This window comes from Eumetopias jubatus, unplaced genomic scaffold (assembly GCF_037043125.1).
Source record: "Eumetopias jubatus isolate StellerSeaLion01/CBP00866 unplaced genomic scaffold, mEumJub1_p1.0 scaffold_5, whole genome shotgun sequence".
Taxonomy (NCBI): Eukaryota; Metazoa; Chordata; class Mammalia; order Carnivora; family Otariidae; genus Eumetopias; species Eumetopias jubatus.
In genome coordinates this window covers 31,323,017-31,335,393 of record NW_028274811.1, presented here as the reverse complement: position 1 = coordinate 31,335,393, position 12,377 = coordinate 31,323,017, and the positions used below count along the sequence as shown (strand labels likewise).

General features: G+C 37.1%; 1 protein-coding gene across 11 annotated transcripts in view; it reads left to right on the top strand.

Annotated features, from left to right (window-relative positions):
* FAM13B (family with sequence similarity 13 member B) overlaps positions 1-11,623 on the top strand; it is an 88,366-nt gene extending 76,743 nt beyond the window's left edge. For 9 of the 11 annotated variants that reach the window (XM_028103736.2, XM_028103735.2, XM_028103733.2 and 6 more), the window contains 8 exons: positions 303-384; positions 2,112-2,341; positions 4,291-4,374; positions 4,607-4,702; positions 7,228-7,311; positions 7,394-7,557; positions 8,830-8,931; positions 10,470-11,623. In XM_028103736.2, coding sequence (XP_027959537.1) covers positions 303-384; positions 2,112-2,341; positions 4,291-4,374; positions 4,607-4,702; positions 7,228-7,311; positions 7,394-7,557; positions 8,830-8,931; positions 10,470-10,593 — 966 coding nt within the window. In that variant the 3' untranslated portion in view covers positions 10,594-11,623. The remainder of the gene's footprint in view (positions 1-302; positions 385-2,111; positions 2,342-4,290; positions 4,375-4,606; positions 4,703-7,227; positions 7,312-7,393; positions 7,558-8,829; positions 8,932-10,469) is intronic. The other 2 variants (XM_088023266.1, XM_028103734.2) reach the window with 1 other exon arrangement.
* Positions 11,624-12,377: the final 754 nt, after the last annotated feature.

Here is a 12,377-nt window from a genome sequence, read left to right as displayed (position 1 = left end):
AGTGGGGACAGGAGGGAGGAGGTGGTAGGGAGGGTGAAAGATATTTAATGATTAGAACATGTGAAGTGGAAAGAATCCTATACTTTCAGTCAGAAGACCTGTATTCAAATCTGGCTTTCATCATTTGCTAGATTTTGCTCTGAGAGAGCTTTACTTGACATCCCCTTCTATCTACTTCAAATAAGATAAGATGAAAGAAGGATTGAGTGAAATTTCTGCTGTGGGAACTGTAAAATATTATTTGAGCATCAGTTAACAATTATCGCTTACCACAGAGGTGTCAGTGTTCCTTAATTTTTCAGCCCTCCTACAGTGATATTGCAGCCAATCCAAAGGTATTAAAATGGATGACAGAGCTTACCAAACTGCGGAAGCAAATTAAAGGTAGAAAATATATCATTTTTATAATATGTTTGCTTTAAACAGTACTTTTAATTCTCATAGTATTCTCATGAGAATTGTATGAATTAATAATTCTATGACAATTAATAGAATTATATTCTATGAGAATTATGGTTATAATTTTTGATAATTTTAAATCTGAGACGCTGTTTGGCAAAAATAAAGATTTCCTTTTCTTTTATTAGTTATGGTCAAAGTTGTAGCACTATATTCTTCCATGTGTCTCTCTGGTGTTTCTATTAGTAATATTCTTTTCAAAAGTGCCCTAGATTATATATTCATAGGTGATATTAAAAAGTTTATCTGAAAAACAGTTCAAATATTAAGCAGTTTTGGTTTTTGGTAGGTATTTCATTAAGAATTTTTGATGGTTATTTAATCTAAGACTATCATAATAAACTGCTTATACTACAGAGACTAAAAATTATAAGTCTTCTTTAAATAAAAACTAGGTCCGTGTTACTGGGTATTGGCCCAGTGTATAGCAGCTACTAAGTTATATTACTTTATGGGTGTTTAACCAGCATGCTTTTTAGTAATTGTTAATACTTAAAAAATTATCTGTACCAACTATGGGCTTATAATCTGGAGAATCACATTTTGGTATATTCATTTGAATTTATTCAACAAAATTTTTACTATCAAGTACTGAGTACTTGTAGACATCTGAGCCTATATCGGTAGATAAGACTGTCCCTGTTTTCATGGAGTTTACATCCCTGTGGTTAAAATAAGTTTCCTTACTCTTCAGAATTTTCCCCTACAATTCTATTAAGCATTTCCTTGTTTAATGCCAGTTTCCAACCATCTGTGAAAATCATTACGTTGAATGTGTTACTGATGGGTGTATTAAATTAACAAGCATTAGTCTCTTAACTGATTTTCCAATTTTCTTGCACTGTTATTGTCTCAAAGTTCTTTCTCTGCATAGCAGCCAGAATTATCTTTTAAAAAACTCTTAACTATCTTTAAAGCCCTCAGTGAGCTTCCCTTTTAACTTAGAATAAATGCCTTACAATGGAGAGAAGTAGTGATCGTGTAGATCTGAGATTATATAGATCCTTAGCTGCCTCATTTCCTTGCCTACTGTGCCCTTAGCCCATTTTATCACATTCCACTCTCATTCTCTGTTCCTTAAACATGCCATGCTTCAGGGCCTGTACAGTGGCTATTGCTTCAACTGGGGAGCAGTGCTCGTCCCCTAAATCTTCTAAGCTCCGTTAGCTGCTGTTTCTTCCATGTTTACCTAGGATGTCCCCTTCTCAAAAAGTCCTTTTTCAGTCCATTAAATATTGTTGCTCTTCCCTAAAGTACATTCTTTTTAGCACTGTGACACCATCCTGTGTTCTCTTCTTTATAGCATTAGCATTTTTTGAAATTATTTTATGAATCTGGTTACTTGGTTTTTGTTTTTACTTCCTTGAATATATGCTCCATGAGAACAGGGACCATGTCTCTTTGCTTCCTACTGTATCACCAGTGCTTACCAGAGAATCTTTATGGTAAGGCTTTCTATGAATTATCATTGAAAGAATGAATGGTACAGCTTGCCTTATACAGAATTTCAGTATTTCATATAACTTTGAAATATCTGAGCCTGGGTGCTGTTAATGTTTACTTTTCTGTTATATATCTTGCTTATTACTCTTTTGCATCTTTAGCAAAATCATTATTACTGATCTGTCTGTCCTCTTGGTTCTGAAATGTAGATGCAAAACACAAAAGCTCTGATGGAGAATTTGTACCTCAGACACGCCCTCGTAGTAACACTCTTCCAAAAAGCTTTGGCTCTTCTCTAGACCATGAAGATGAAGAGAATGAAGATGAATCCAGGGTCATTCAGAAGGAGAAGAAGCCATCTAAGGAAGCAACCCTTGAACTTATTCTGAAAAGACTGAAAGAAAAACGTGTTGAACGATGTCTTCCAGAAGATATCAAAGTAACTTTGAGCTATGCTTTTTGCCAGACTAGCCTTTAGAGTCCCTGAAACACAATAATTATCCCAGTGGCATAGAGATGTGTGGGTAGTCTTACTGGCCTGAGTCTGCTCTCCCAAGTTTGTAGGTAAACAACATGTTTTTATCTGCACCCCAGAAATGGCCAGTCTTTCTGGGAGTGAGTCATAATAGTAAAACTAAGGAGCACCTGGCTAGCTCAGCTGGAGAGCTTGCGACTCTTGATCTCAGGGTTGTGAGTTCTGAGCCCACGTTGGCTGTGGAGATTACTTAGAAATAAAATCTTAGGGGCGCCTGGGTGGCTCAGTTGTTAGGCGTCTGCCTTCGGCTCAGGTCACGGTCCCAGGGTCCTGGGATCGAGCCCCGCATCGGGCTCCCTGCTCCGCGGGAAGCCTGCTTCTCCCTCTCCCTCTCCCCCTGCTTGTGTTCCCTCTCTCGCTGTGTCTCTCTCTGTCAAATAAATAAACAAAATCTTTAAAAAAAAAAAAAATCTTAAAAAAAAAAAAGAAAAACTAGAATCCTGATCTGTTCATTTATATTGGAGACAGTTGGCAAGATGAATGTGTAAAGAGCCTAAACATAACTGAACTTGACTGGGCCTTGTATCTTAATAGTTACATGTATTGAGCTCTTAGCTTTTGCCAGGCCCTGACTCATATTATTTGCATTCTGCCCCTGAGTCCCTTCAACCGTCCTCTGACTTATATGGATATGATTATGTCCATTAAAATACTAAGACAATGTGGTTGTTGTGAGGATTGAATAAATGAATGTTTTTGAAGAACCATTACTCAAAGCCCGTGCCTAGTGCAGTCCTGGTCAAAGCACTTGGCAACCCAAAATATTTATCAGATGAGGTTTGCTGGGAGGATACAGAGATGGTCTCATGTGAACTTTTGTGTAGGCATTGATGAACCCTGATGCTCATTCCTGTCTTGACAACAGGAATGATTTAAATATTGGGAGTGTTTGTCTCCCTTGAACAGGGCTGGATTCGAAATTTTAATCACTCCCTTCCCTCAGCTTTTCTTGTTTTTCAGTTTTGTGTTGGATCAACCAACCTCCTTTCCCCTCTCTCTCTCCATACCTTTTTCTAGAAATGATTTTGATTTGGATTAGCTTTATTCAGATTCATTGTCCTAGGTTTAAGGTACAGGCTTGAGGTTGAAATCACAGTGTTTTACAATTTACCCCTATCTATCCTTTACTGGATGTACATAATCTAAAGTTATATTTGTTACAGGAAGATATCATCCAGTGATTTTTTTTTTTTTAACCTCTATTCCACTATGGTGAGAAACAAGGCAGTATTATCTAATCTTGGGAATAAGTAGAGAGTTTATTTGGTCTAGATTCAAAAGGGTATTCTGTGGAACATTGGTTCATTGGGATGTTAAAAGGTGGTCCAGTGGAACAAAGTGGGAAGTAATTTGGGATGTCCTTTCTTCTCTGTAATTTAGAGTACTAAAAGGTAGGAGGTGAGTATTGCAGTGTAAAGAAAGTGTCATAGGAAGGGAAACTGAGCTCATAGATTAGAAGTCTAGGTCACACATTGGCAGTGTTGTACTTTTTCAGGATCTTTCCACTATAATACTGCCAGATTTTCTTAGTTGTTTAGTAGAAATACTGGTTTATAGGACAAAAAGAATTTAACTTATCCAAGGTTACTAAGCTGGTATTCATAATTTGTTCAGATAAAATATAAGTAAGCCACCAAAGAGAATGGATATCTGTTTACTGGGAGACCAGATTTTATAGGAGACTGAAAACTGTTGTCTGCAAATTTGTAAGAAAAGGCTGTATTCTTGTTAGCCTAGGCTGGAGTGGTGATGGGCTGCCCTTTTGTCCTAATTATCTACATTGTGGGATTGAGGAAGATAATGATGGTGCCAATGAGAGTGTTTTGTTTTGTTTTGTTTTTTTTAAATTCTAGAAAATGACAAAAGATCATTTGATAGAAGAGAAAACTTCTCTCCAAAAAAGTCTTCTTTACTATGAAAGTCAACATGGAAGGCCGGTAAATGTCTCTCTTGCTAAAGAGATTTAATTTTCTACCTTAAAAAAGAGCACAAATTTCTTTTGTGGCCCACATCTTCAGAGCTGGTTTATAGAGCATTGTTTCCTGCATTTAGGAGATTGTCTACTTATTTAAAATAACTTCTTAAAAATTGGGAGAAAGTCACATTGCTTAATGTTTTGGACATTTAAAATTTCTGATGACTAGGTAATTTCCATTTGTCTTACTTTAGGTGACCAGAGAAGAGAGGCACATTGTGAAACCTCTTTATGAGAGATACAGACTTGTAAAACAGATGCTGACAAGAGCTAGCATCACTCCTGTCCTTGTGAGTAAAACACAGGAAGATTTCTCTAGTTCATTTTACCAAGACCTACCCTTTAAAAAATAGTATTGTTGTGGTATATTGGAGAAATACACAGCTAAGGTAGCAAGAATTGTATTTGTAAGGTGAGGTTACTGCTTTTAAAAGAATAGGCAGTTAATAATCAGTGCCTGCCTACCATCTCCCAGGCACTTGTAAAAGCATTTTATGTATGTCATTAAATGAAGAAGATGTCATTAAATCTTGACAAGTCACAACAGGTAGCAGATGGTAGCCTCATTTCACAGATGATGACACTGGGGCTAAGGAGTGATATGCCCAGGCTCATCTACCTTTTGGAATTTAAAAACAAAAACAAAAAAAACATATTTCAGACCCTGGCATAGTTTCTTTCGATTTAAATTCTTGTGTTTGAAAACATAACAGTTTTGTGATGGCTGTCATGATAATTTAATTGCACAATGGAATAAACTGATTTTTTTTAAGTTCATCTTTTTTAATGAAGAAGTATCAAAATAATGCTTATTTACATTTGTGTACATTTTTAGAGAAAAATGAAAACTAATTCTTAGGTGCGAATTAAGTGCTGTCTCCAAATTAACCGGTAGATGGTAGGACTCTAGATTTCTCTCAGATTCAAATCGAAAACAGCATGTAGCCCATTCTGAGTCATTTGTAGGTATTAATTCACTGGAACTATGGTTCGCTTAGGCATGCAAGGTCATTTTTAAATTGACAGCCACTGGGATGATTGGGTGGCTCAGTTGGTTAAGCAGCTGACTCGATTTCAGCTCAAGTCATGATCTCAGGGTCCTGGAATCAAGCCCCACTTCAGGCTCTGCACTTAGCTTCAGGATTCTCTTTTCCTCTGCCTCCCCCACCCCCCACTTGCTCGCTTGTGCTCTCTCTCTAAAATAAATAAATCTTTAAAAAAAAAAATTGGGCAGGGGCACCTGGGTGGCTCAGTAGTTGGGCGTCTGCCTTCGGCTCAGGTCATGATCCTGGGGTCCTGAGATCGAGCCCCACATCGGGCTCCCTGCTCAGCGGGGAGTCTGCTTCTCCCTCTCCCACTTCCCCTGCTTGTGTTCCCTCTCTCGCTGTGTCTCTCTCTGTCAAATAAATAAATGAAATCTTAAAAAAAAAATATTTGAGAGAGAGAATGAGAGAAAGAGAAAGAGCACAAGAGGGGGGAGGGTCAGAAGGAGAAGCAGACTCCCTGCTTAAGCAGGGAGCCCGATTGTAGGACTTGATCCTGGAACTCCAGGATCATGACCTGAGCCGAAGGCAGTTGCTTAACCAACTGAGCCACCCAGGCACCCCAGTAAATGAAATCTTTAAAAATATATATATATATGTGTATATATATTTAAAAAAATTGGGCAAAGGATTTGATACACATTTCTCCAGAGAAGATACATAAATGGCCATTAAATATATGAAAAGATGATCAACATCATGAGTTATTAGGAAATGCAGGTAAAAACCACATTCAGATACCACTTTATATCCAGTAGGATAGCTTTAATGAGAAAAGATAACAGTGTTGACAGGATGTGGAGAAGTTGGAATGCTTACATTACACACTGCTGATGAATGTAAAATGGTGCAGCCACTTTGATAAATAGTTTGACACCTCCTCAAAGGATTAAACAGGGTTCTCATCTGACCTAGCACTTCTCCTCCTAGGTATATGCCTGAGAGAACTGAAAACATGTTTACATGAAAACTTATGCACAAATATTCATAGCAGCATCATTCATAATGGCTAAAAAGTAAAGAAAACCCAAATGTGCAGCAACTGATGGATAAACAAAATGTGGTATATTCATATAATGGAATATTAGCCTTAAAAAGGGAATGAAAGTACCGATATATGCTACAACATGGGTAAACCTTAAAAACATGCTAAGCGAGAGAAGCAGAATACAAAAGGCCACATATTGTATGATTCCATTTATGAAATACCTAGAATAGGCCAGCCCATTAAGGTAGAGTAGATTAGTTGGCCAAGGGGTAGGGGAAGAGGGCAAATGAGTTAATAGCTAATAAGTACAGAGTTTCTTTTGGGGTGATGAGCTATTTTGGAATTAGAGGTGATGGTTGCACAACTTTGTGAATATACTGAAAACCACTAAATTGTACACTTTAAAGGAGTGAACTTTATGGTATGTGGATTATATCTCAGTGAAGCTGTTACTTTTTAAAAAGGAGTTTAAAGGTGTCCTGAGACTAAAAAAGTTGACAGCTCTTGTTAAAAATGTTCTGAATAAAATTACATGTAATACTTTATTTTTTATTCATTGAATGAGCTCTTTTAGACTATCCAGACATAAGTGATCATTTAGCATTCGTGTGCATACATAACAAGAAAAACATAAGCAAAAATGAATTTACTAAGGAATTCCTAAAAAATTTTAAATGGTATGGTTAAGATTTTGAAAATGAAGTTTAGTATCGGTTCCATAGTGAATGAAGCTTTCTTTGAATGCTTTAAATATTTAAAGTGGAAACCATGTTGATTGTTACAGGGATCTCCATCTTCCAAGCGAAGGGGTCAGATGTTACAACCAATCATAGAGGGAGAAACTGCCCATTTTTTTGAAGAAATCAAGGTAATCCTTAAGAGATATCATTCTCTGAAAGAAAAAGTTGAGAGTCATGGCCTATTTGATTATCTGTTCGATATCTTTTTAGGAAGAAGAAGAAGATGGTGTTACCCTGTCCTCTGAGCTAACTGATATCTTGAAAACTGCTGTACAGGCACAGTCTTCATTGGAAAACCCTGAATCTGATGTTGAAGAAAATCAAGAAAAACTGGCTCTGGATCTTCGATTGTCAAGTACTCGAGCAGCTTCTATGTATGTATGCTGGTTTGTGATTTTTTTTTTTAAATCTATTTTTATAATGAAATTTACATGCTGAGAAATTCAGTGTTAAATAATCAAGCACTTGGAGGGAATTAATATGTGCTCAAGAGATAAGCCTTTCTTAAAGGGTGTGATTTACAAATGTTGTCATTCACATTTTCTTTATTAAACATTAGTGTGTTTTAAAAATTAAAGAAACTAAAATCCAACATTTGTTTCATAACAATGCTGGAACCAGCTGAGAGTTATGTTTATCAGCTTCTTTCCCTGATAACGGTGTATGATGGTGGTCTTCAGCCCTGGCTTCACTTTTTTTTTTTTTAATTAAAGTATAATTAACATATAGTGTTATATTAGTTTCAGGTATACAGCATTGTTGATTCAACAATTCTATATATTACTCATTGCTCACCACAATACATGGAGTCACATACACTGTTACTACAGTATTATTGACTATATTCCCTGTGCTGTTCTTTTCATCTCTGTGACTTCTTTACGTTACAACTGGAAGTTTGTGCCTCCTTATCCCTTTCACTTATTTTACCCAGCCCCCCACCCAGCCCCCTCCCTCACAGCTACCCAGTGTGTTCCCTGTTTTAATGAGACTGTTTGTTTTGTTTTCTGAATTCCACATGTAAGTGAAGTCATACAGATTTTGTTTTTTTCCTCTCTGGCTTAAATCATTTAGCACTATACCCTCTAGGTTCATCCATGTTGTTGGAAATGGCAAGATTTCATTTTTTTTTTTATGGCCAAGTAATATTCCATAATTATGTGTGTGTGTGTGTATGTGTGTGTGTGTGTGTATGTGTATGTGACACCACATCTTCTTTACCCAATCATCTATTGATGGACACTTGGGCTGCTTCCATATCTTGGCTTTTGTAAATAATGATGCAGTAAACATAGGGGTACATATATCTTTTCGAATTAATGTTTTTGTTTTCTTTGGGTAGATATCCAGTAGTGGAAATACTGGATCATATGGTTTTTAATTTTTTGAGCCACCTCCATATTGTTTTCCACAGTAGCCTTGGCTTCACTTTAAGGTCACCTGGGGAAAAAAATCCCCTCCCCCCCAAATACTGATGTAGAGCCCTACCTGTAGCTGTTGGTACATTTAGTTGGTCTGGGCTGCAGATTAGGCATTGGTAGATTCTAAATGCTCCCCAGCTGACTTTAGTTTGCAGCCAGGGTTTGAGCCCCTGCTAAGAACCACAGTGCTCTTTCAGTAATGTTTTCTTCCCATTTAAATTTTAGGCCTGAATTACTGGAACAACTTTGGAAAGCCAGAGCTGAAAAAAAGAAACTACGCAAAACGTTACGGGAATTTGAAGAAGCATTTTATCAACAGAATGGAAGGTTTGTTGAACATCACAAAATTAAGTCTTCTTTCTCCTTGAACTTACAGGTGCCCATATGCTAAATTAAAGGAATGTATAGGAGTAGAAATAAATTGTGCACGTAAGGATATTACCATTGAAAATAAAAGTAGAAAACATACCTTTTAGTTTGAAGGCCTGTAATCTGTTAACGGCAAGAAAAAGTCAGAGGTAGAATAAGCAACATCTGATAGAATATTTCAGAGTTGTCCTAGGAGGCTTGGTTGAGTGGCAGTTACATTGTGTTTTTGAATTCTACATTCTCATCTTTTTGGAAGTGTTTTGTGAAATAAGATGTTTTCCTTTTATTTTTATTTTTTATTCTTTTTAAAGATGTATTTATTTTAGAGAGAGAGAAGGGAGAGGGGCAGAAGGAGGGAGAGAGAATCTCAAGCAGACTCCCCGCTGAGCATGGAGCCCAATGTGGGGCTCTATCTCACGACCCTGAGATCACGACCTGAGCTGAAATCAAGAGTTGGATGCTTAACTGACTGAGCCACCCAGGCGCCCCTGTTTTTCCTCTTAGAAAGGGTCCTATAACATGACTGGTATTCTCAGCTAGTGTGGATTCTTAAGACTGAGACTGTTGGTGCTTAGGCTACATGTTGGGCCATTCCCATTTTTAACATGGTAAGACTACCCAGTTACATATATGGAAAAACTTTTCTGAGGCCTGAGATAATGCTCATTTCTGGCCACCATCTGAATTAGAATGTATTTTCCTTTAACAAAAAAAAAAGTGTTACTTTTAAAAGAGTTCTACTGGGTCAGCTGTGTCTCAGATAAAAGCACATGCCATACTGTATTCTAGAAGCCAACTGTTGATTGGCACCGTTACAAGCCAGTAGCTATATTACAAATTCCAAAATGTGTTTACTTTAAGAGTCTTCTATATAGTTGGCAAAACGGTTAAAAAAAAAGGGTGCCTGGGTGGCTCAGTTGGTTAAGCGACTGCCTTTGGCTCAGGTCATGATCCTGGAGTCCCGGGATCGAGTCCCACATCGGGCTCCCTGCTCAGCGGGGAGTCTGCTTCTCCCTCTGACCCTCTTCCCTCTCGTGCTCTCTATCTCTCATTCTCTCTCTCTCAAATAAATAAATAAAATTAAAAAAAAAAAGTTTAAAAAAAATTGAAGTGTAAGAATGCATTTTTCAAATACCTTCTAAATGTATGAAATGACTGGTTGTAACCCTCTGGCACTTAATATACACTTACAGACTTGACAGAGTCTAGCAGTGCATATCTTACTAAAATGTTTGGTTACTTCCTAGTTTTCTGCAATGATCATTGTTAAGTATAGCATTATTTAATCTGTCAATAGAGAAATTCATCAAAAATAGAAGTATTTTAGGAATGTTCCTTGGGGATGGGGGGAACTAGTCCAGTAATCTTTTTTCTTGCAGAGGAATTTTTTATTTGAATTTATATTTGGTAACATTGTGTCTCACATTAGGACATCTTCTGGGATTTTATTTTTCAGATGATCTCTAGAATATTACAGATTTTATTTTCTACCCTAGGAATGCCCAGAAAGAGGATCGTGTTCCAGTGCTTGAGGAGTACAAGGAGTACAAGAAAATCAAAGCCAAACTCAGGCTTCTTGAAGTTCTTATCAGCAAACAAGATTCTTCAAAATCCATATAAAAATATGCTCCTTGAAAACATAAAAATCAGTTGTATTCCCTGAAGCTGTCATCGTGTGTACTTGGCTGGTACTTGAGTTCATTTTGTCAGGCACTCCGAGAGTATCATTTTGTACTTGGTTGTGGTGCCACTAGAGAAAGATGGGAGGGTAAGTAGACCCTCTCTAGGGAGCGTGGTGTTCCATATTAACCACAGACTGTCCTCTCCACCTTTAGCAAACATTCAGTTTTCTTCATTGTTTTGTACTACAGATACATCCTGTTAGCAAAAGACTAGTACTTTATTCTTTCAACTTCAAGAACTTTGGAGATACAAGCTTTTTGTTATCACCAACTTTATTTTTATTATTTTTTTTTAATTACTGAAGAAAATTGAGAGGAACATCTTCACATTGAATTCTTCGGTTGCCTTTTTCTTACAGAATGACTGAAAATTTGAAAGAAAAGCCTATAAATGTGCACATATGCAACTATGTCCTATGTTTTCTTAGAAAACCAAAATCAACTGAAATTTCAAGTCCTACTGTGGAACACATTTCTGTTTAATTTCCAAAGTGACACTTTCTCACAGGTAGTATGTTAGAAAAATTTTGCAATTCAGTGGTCACACAGCTCCTGGATGAAGATAACAGAGGGTAGACCTAAAAGTGACCTTGTTTATTAGTATAGTGAAAACACACACCACACATCATACACAGAACTGAATCATATCACATGCTGCCTACGGGACATAAGTTACTGTTTGTTTCCTCAGTTACTGTTTATTAGCTGGTGATGATGTGATTTGTCTGGATCAAATCCTGTATTTTTTTCCCCCTACCCACCTCCAGATAATGTGAGAAAATAGCCATGTCTATGTAGGAACACTGATGGTGCTCAGATTTGTGTGTTTAGTCAGATGGGCCTAAGTTGGCAAAAGAATCATTACGCTTGCATTAAATCTTTTCTTCACAAGGGCTATACCACTGCACGTTTACGTGTACCTTCTGGGGGTTGCATCCTTTTTTTTTTTTTTTTTTTTTAAATCAAAATCCATAAAGAAAACATCCTCTAACAGGAGCCCTTTTCCTAGTCACATGCTGTTTAAAGCAGTTGTGTAGTGGTATGCCCCTTGTCATATAATCTAAGCTTATCTTTTATTCTTTGGCTTTGCATGGCTTTTCTTCAAGTACTCTTCTGGTATCATTCTGCTAATCATTTTCACAGATTGGTGACTTTATTTGAGCTAAGAATATAGTCAATAACAGCATATTCTGGTCAGACTTAATGTAAGTGTTAATTTTTTTCCTGGTGCTTTTTTGGATTGATGAGTGTCTCACTTTGTGCCCTTGTTTTGCATGCATTGATTCATGCATGGTTTTCTTAACTAGCTGATATTAACAGTTCCATATAAAAACGGGACTTCTGCAACATTCTTTAATCATGTGAGGGAAGCATGAACCTCAGACTTCTGGCACTATTACATGGTAAGCACATGAAGTAGCTTGATAATAAGTAGTGTTTCTAGGATTTCACATTTCACCTGTGTGTGCAATGCCTTTTTTGGGGGGGGGAGGGAATGTTCACTGATGGTGAACATGTAGTTGGGGAATAAAGCACTAAATCCAGCCCTTTTCGTGTGGTTTCCTTTTGATACAGCTAGGTTATTCATAATGTATACCTAGAAAAATGAAATTGAAAATGCCAAAAGAAGTATCACTTTGATTTGAATGCAGCATGCAGTGTGCATTTAATTTCTTTCAGTCTCCAGATGGGAGGGAGTATATCCAAACATCTAATTTAATG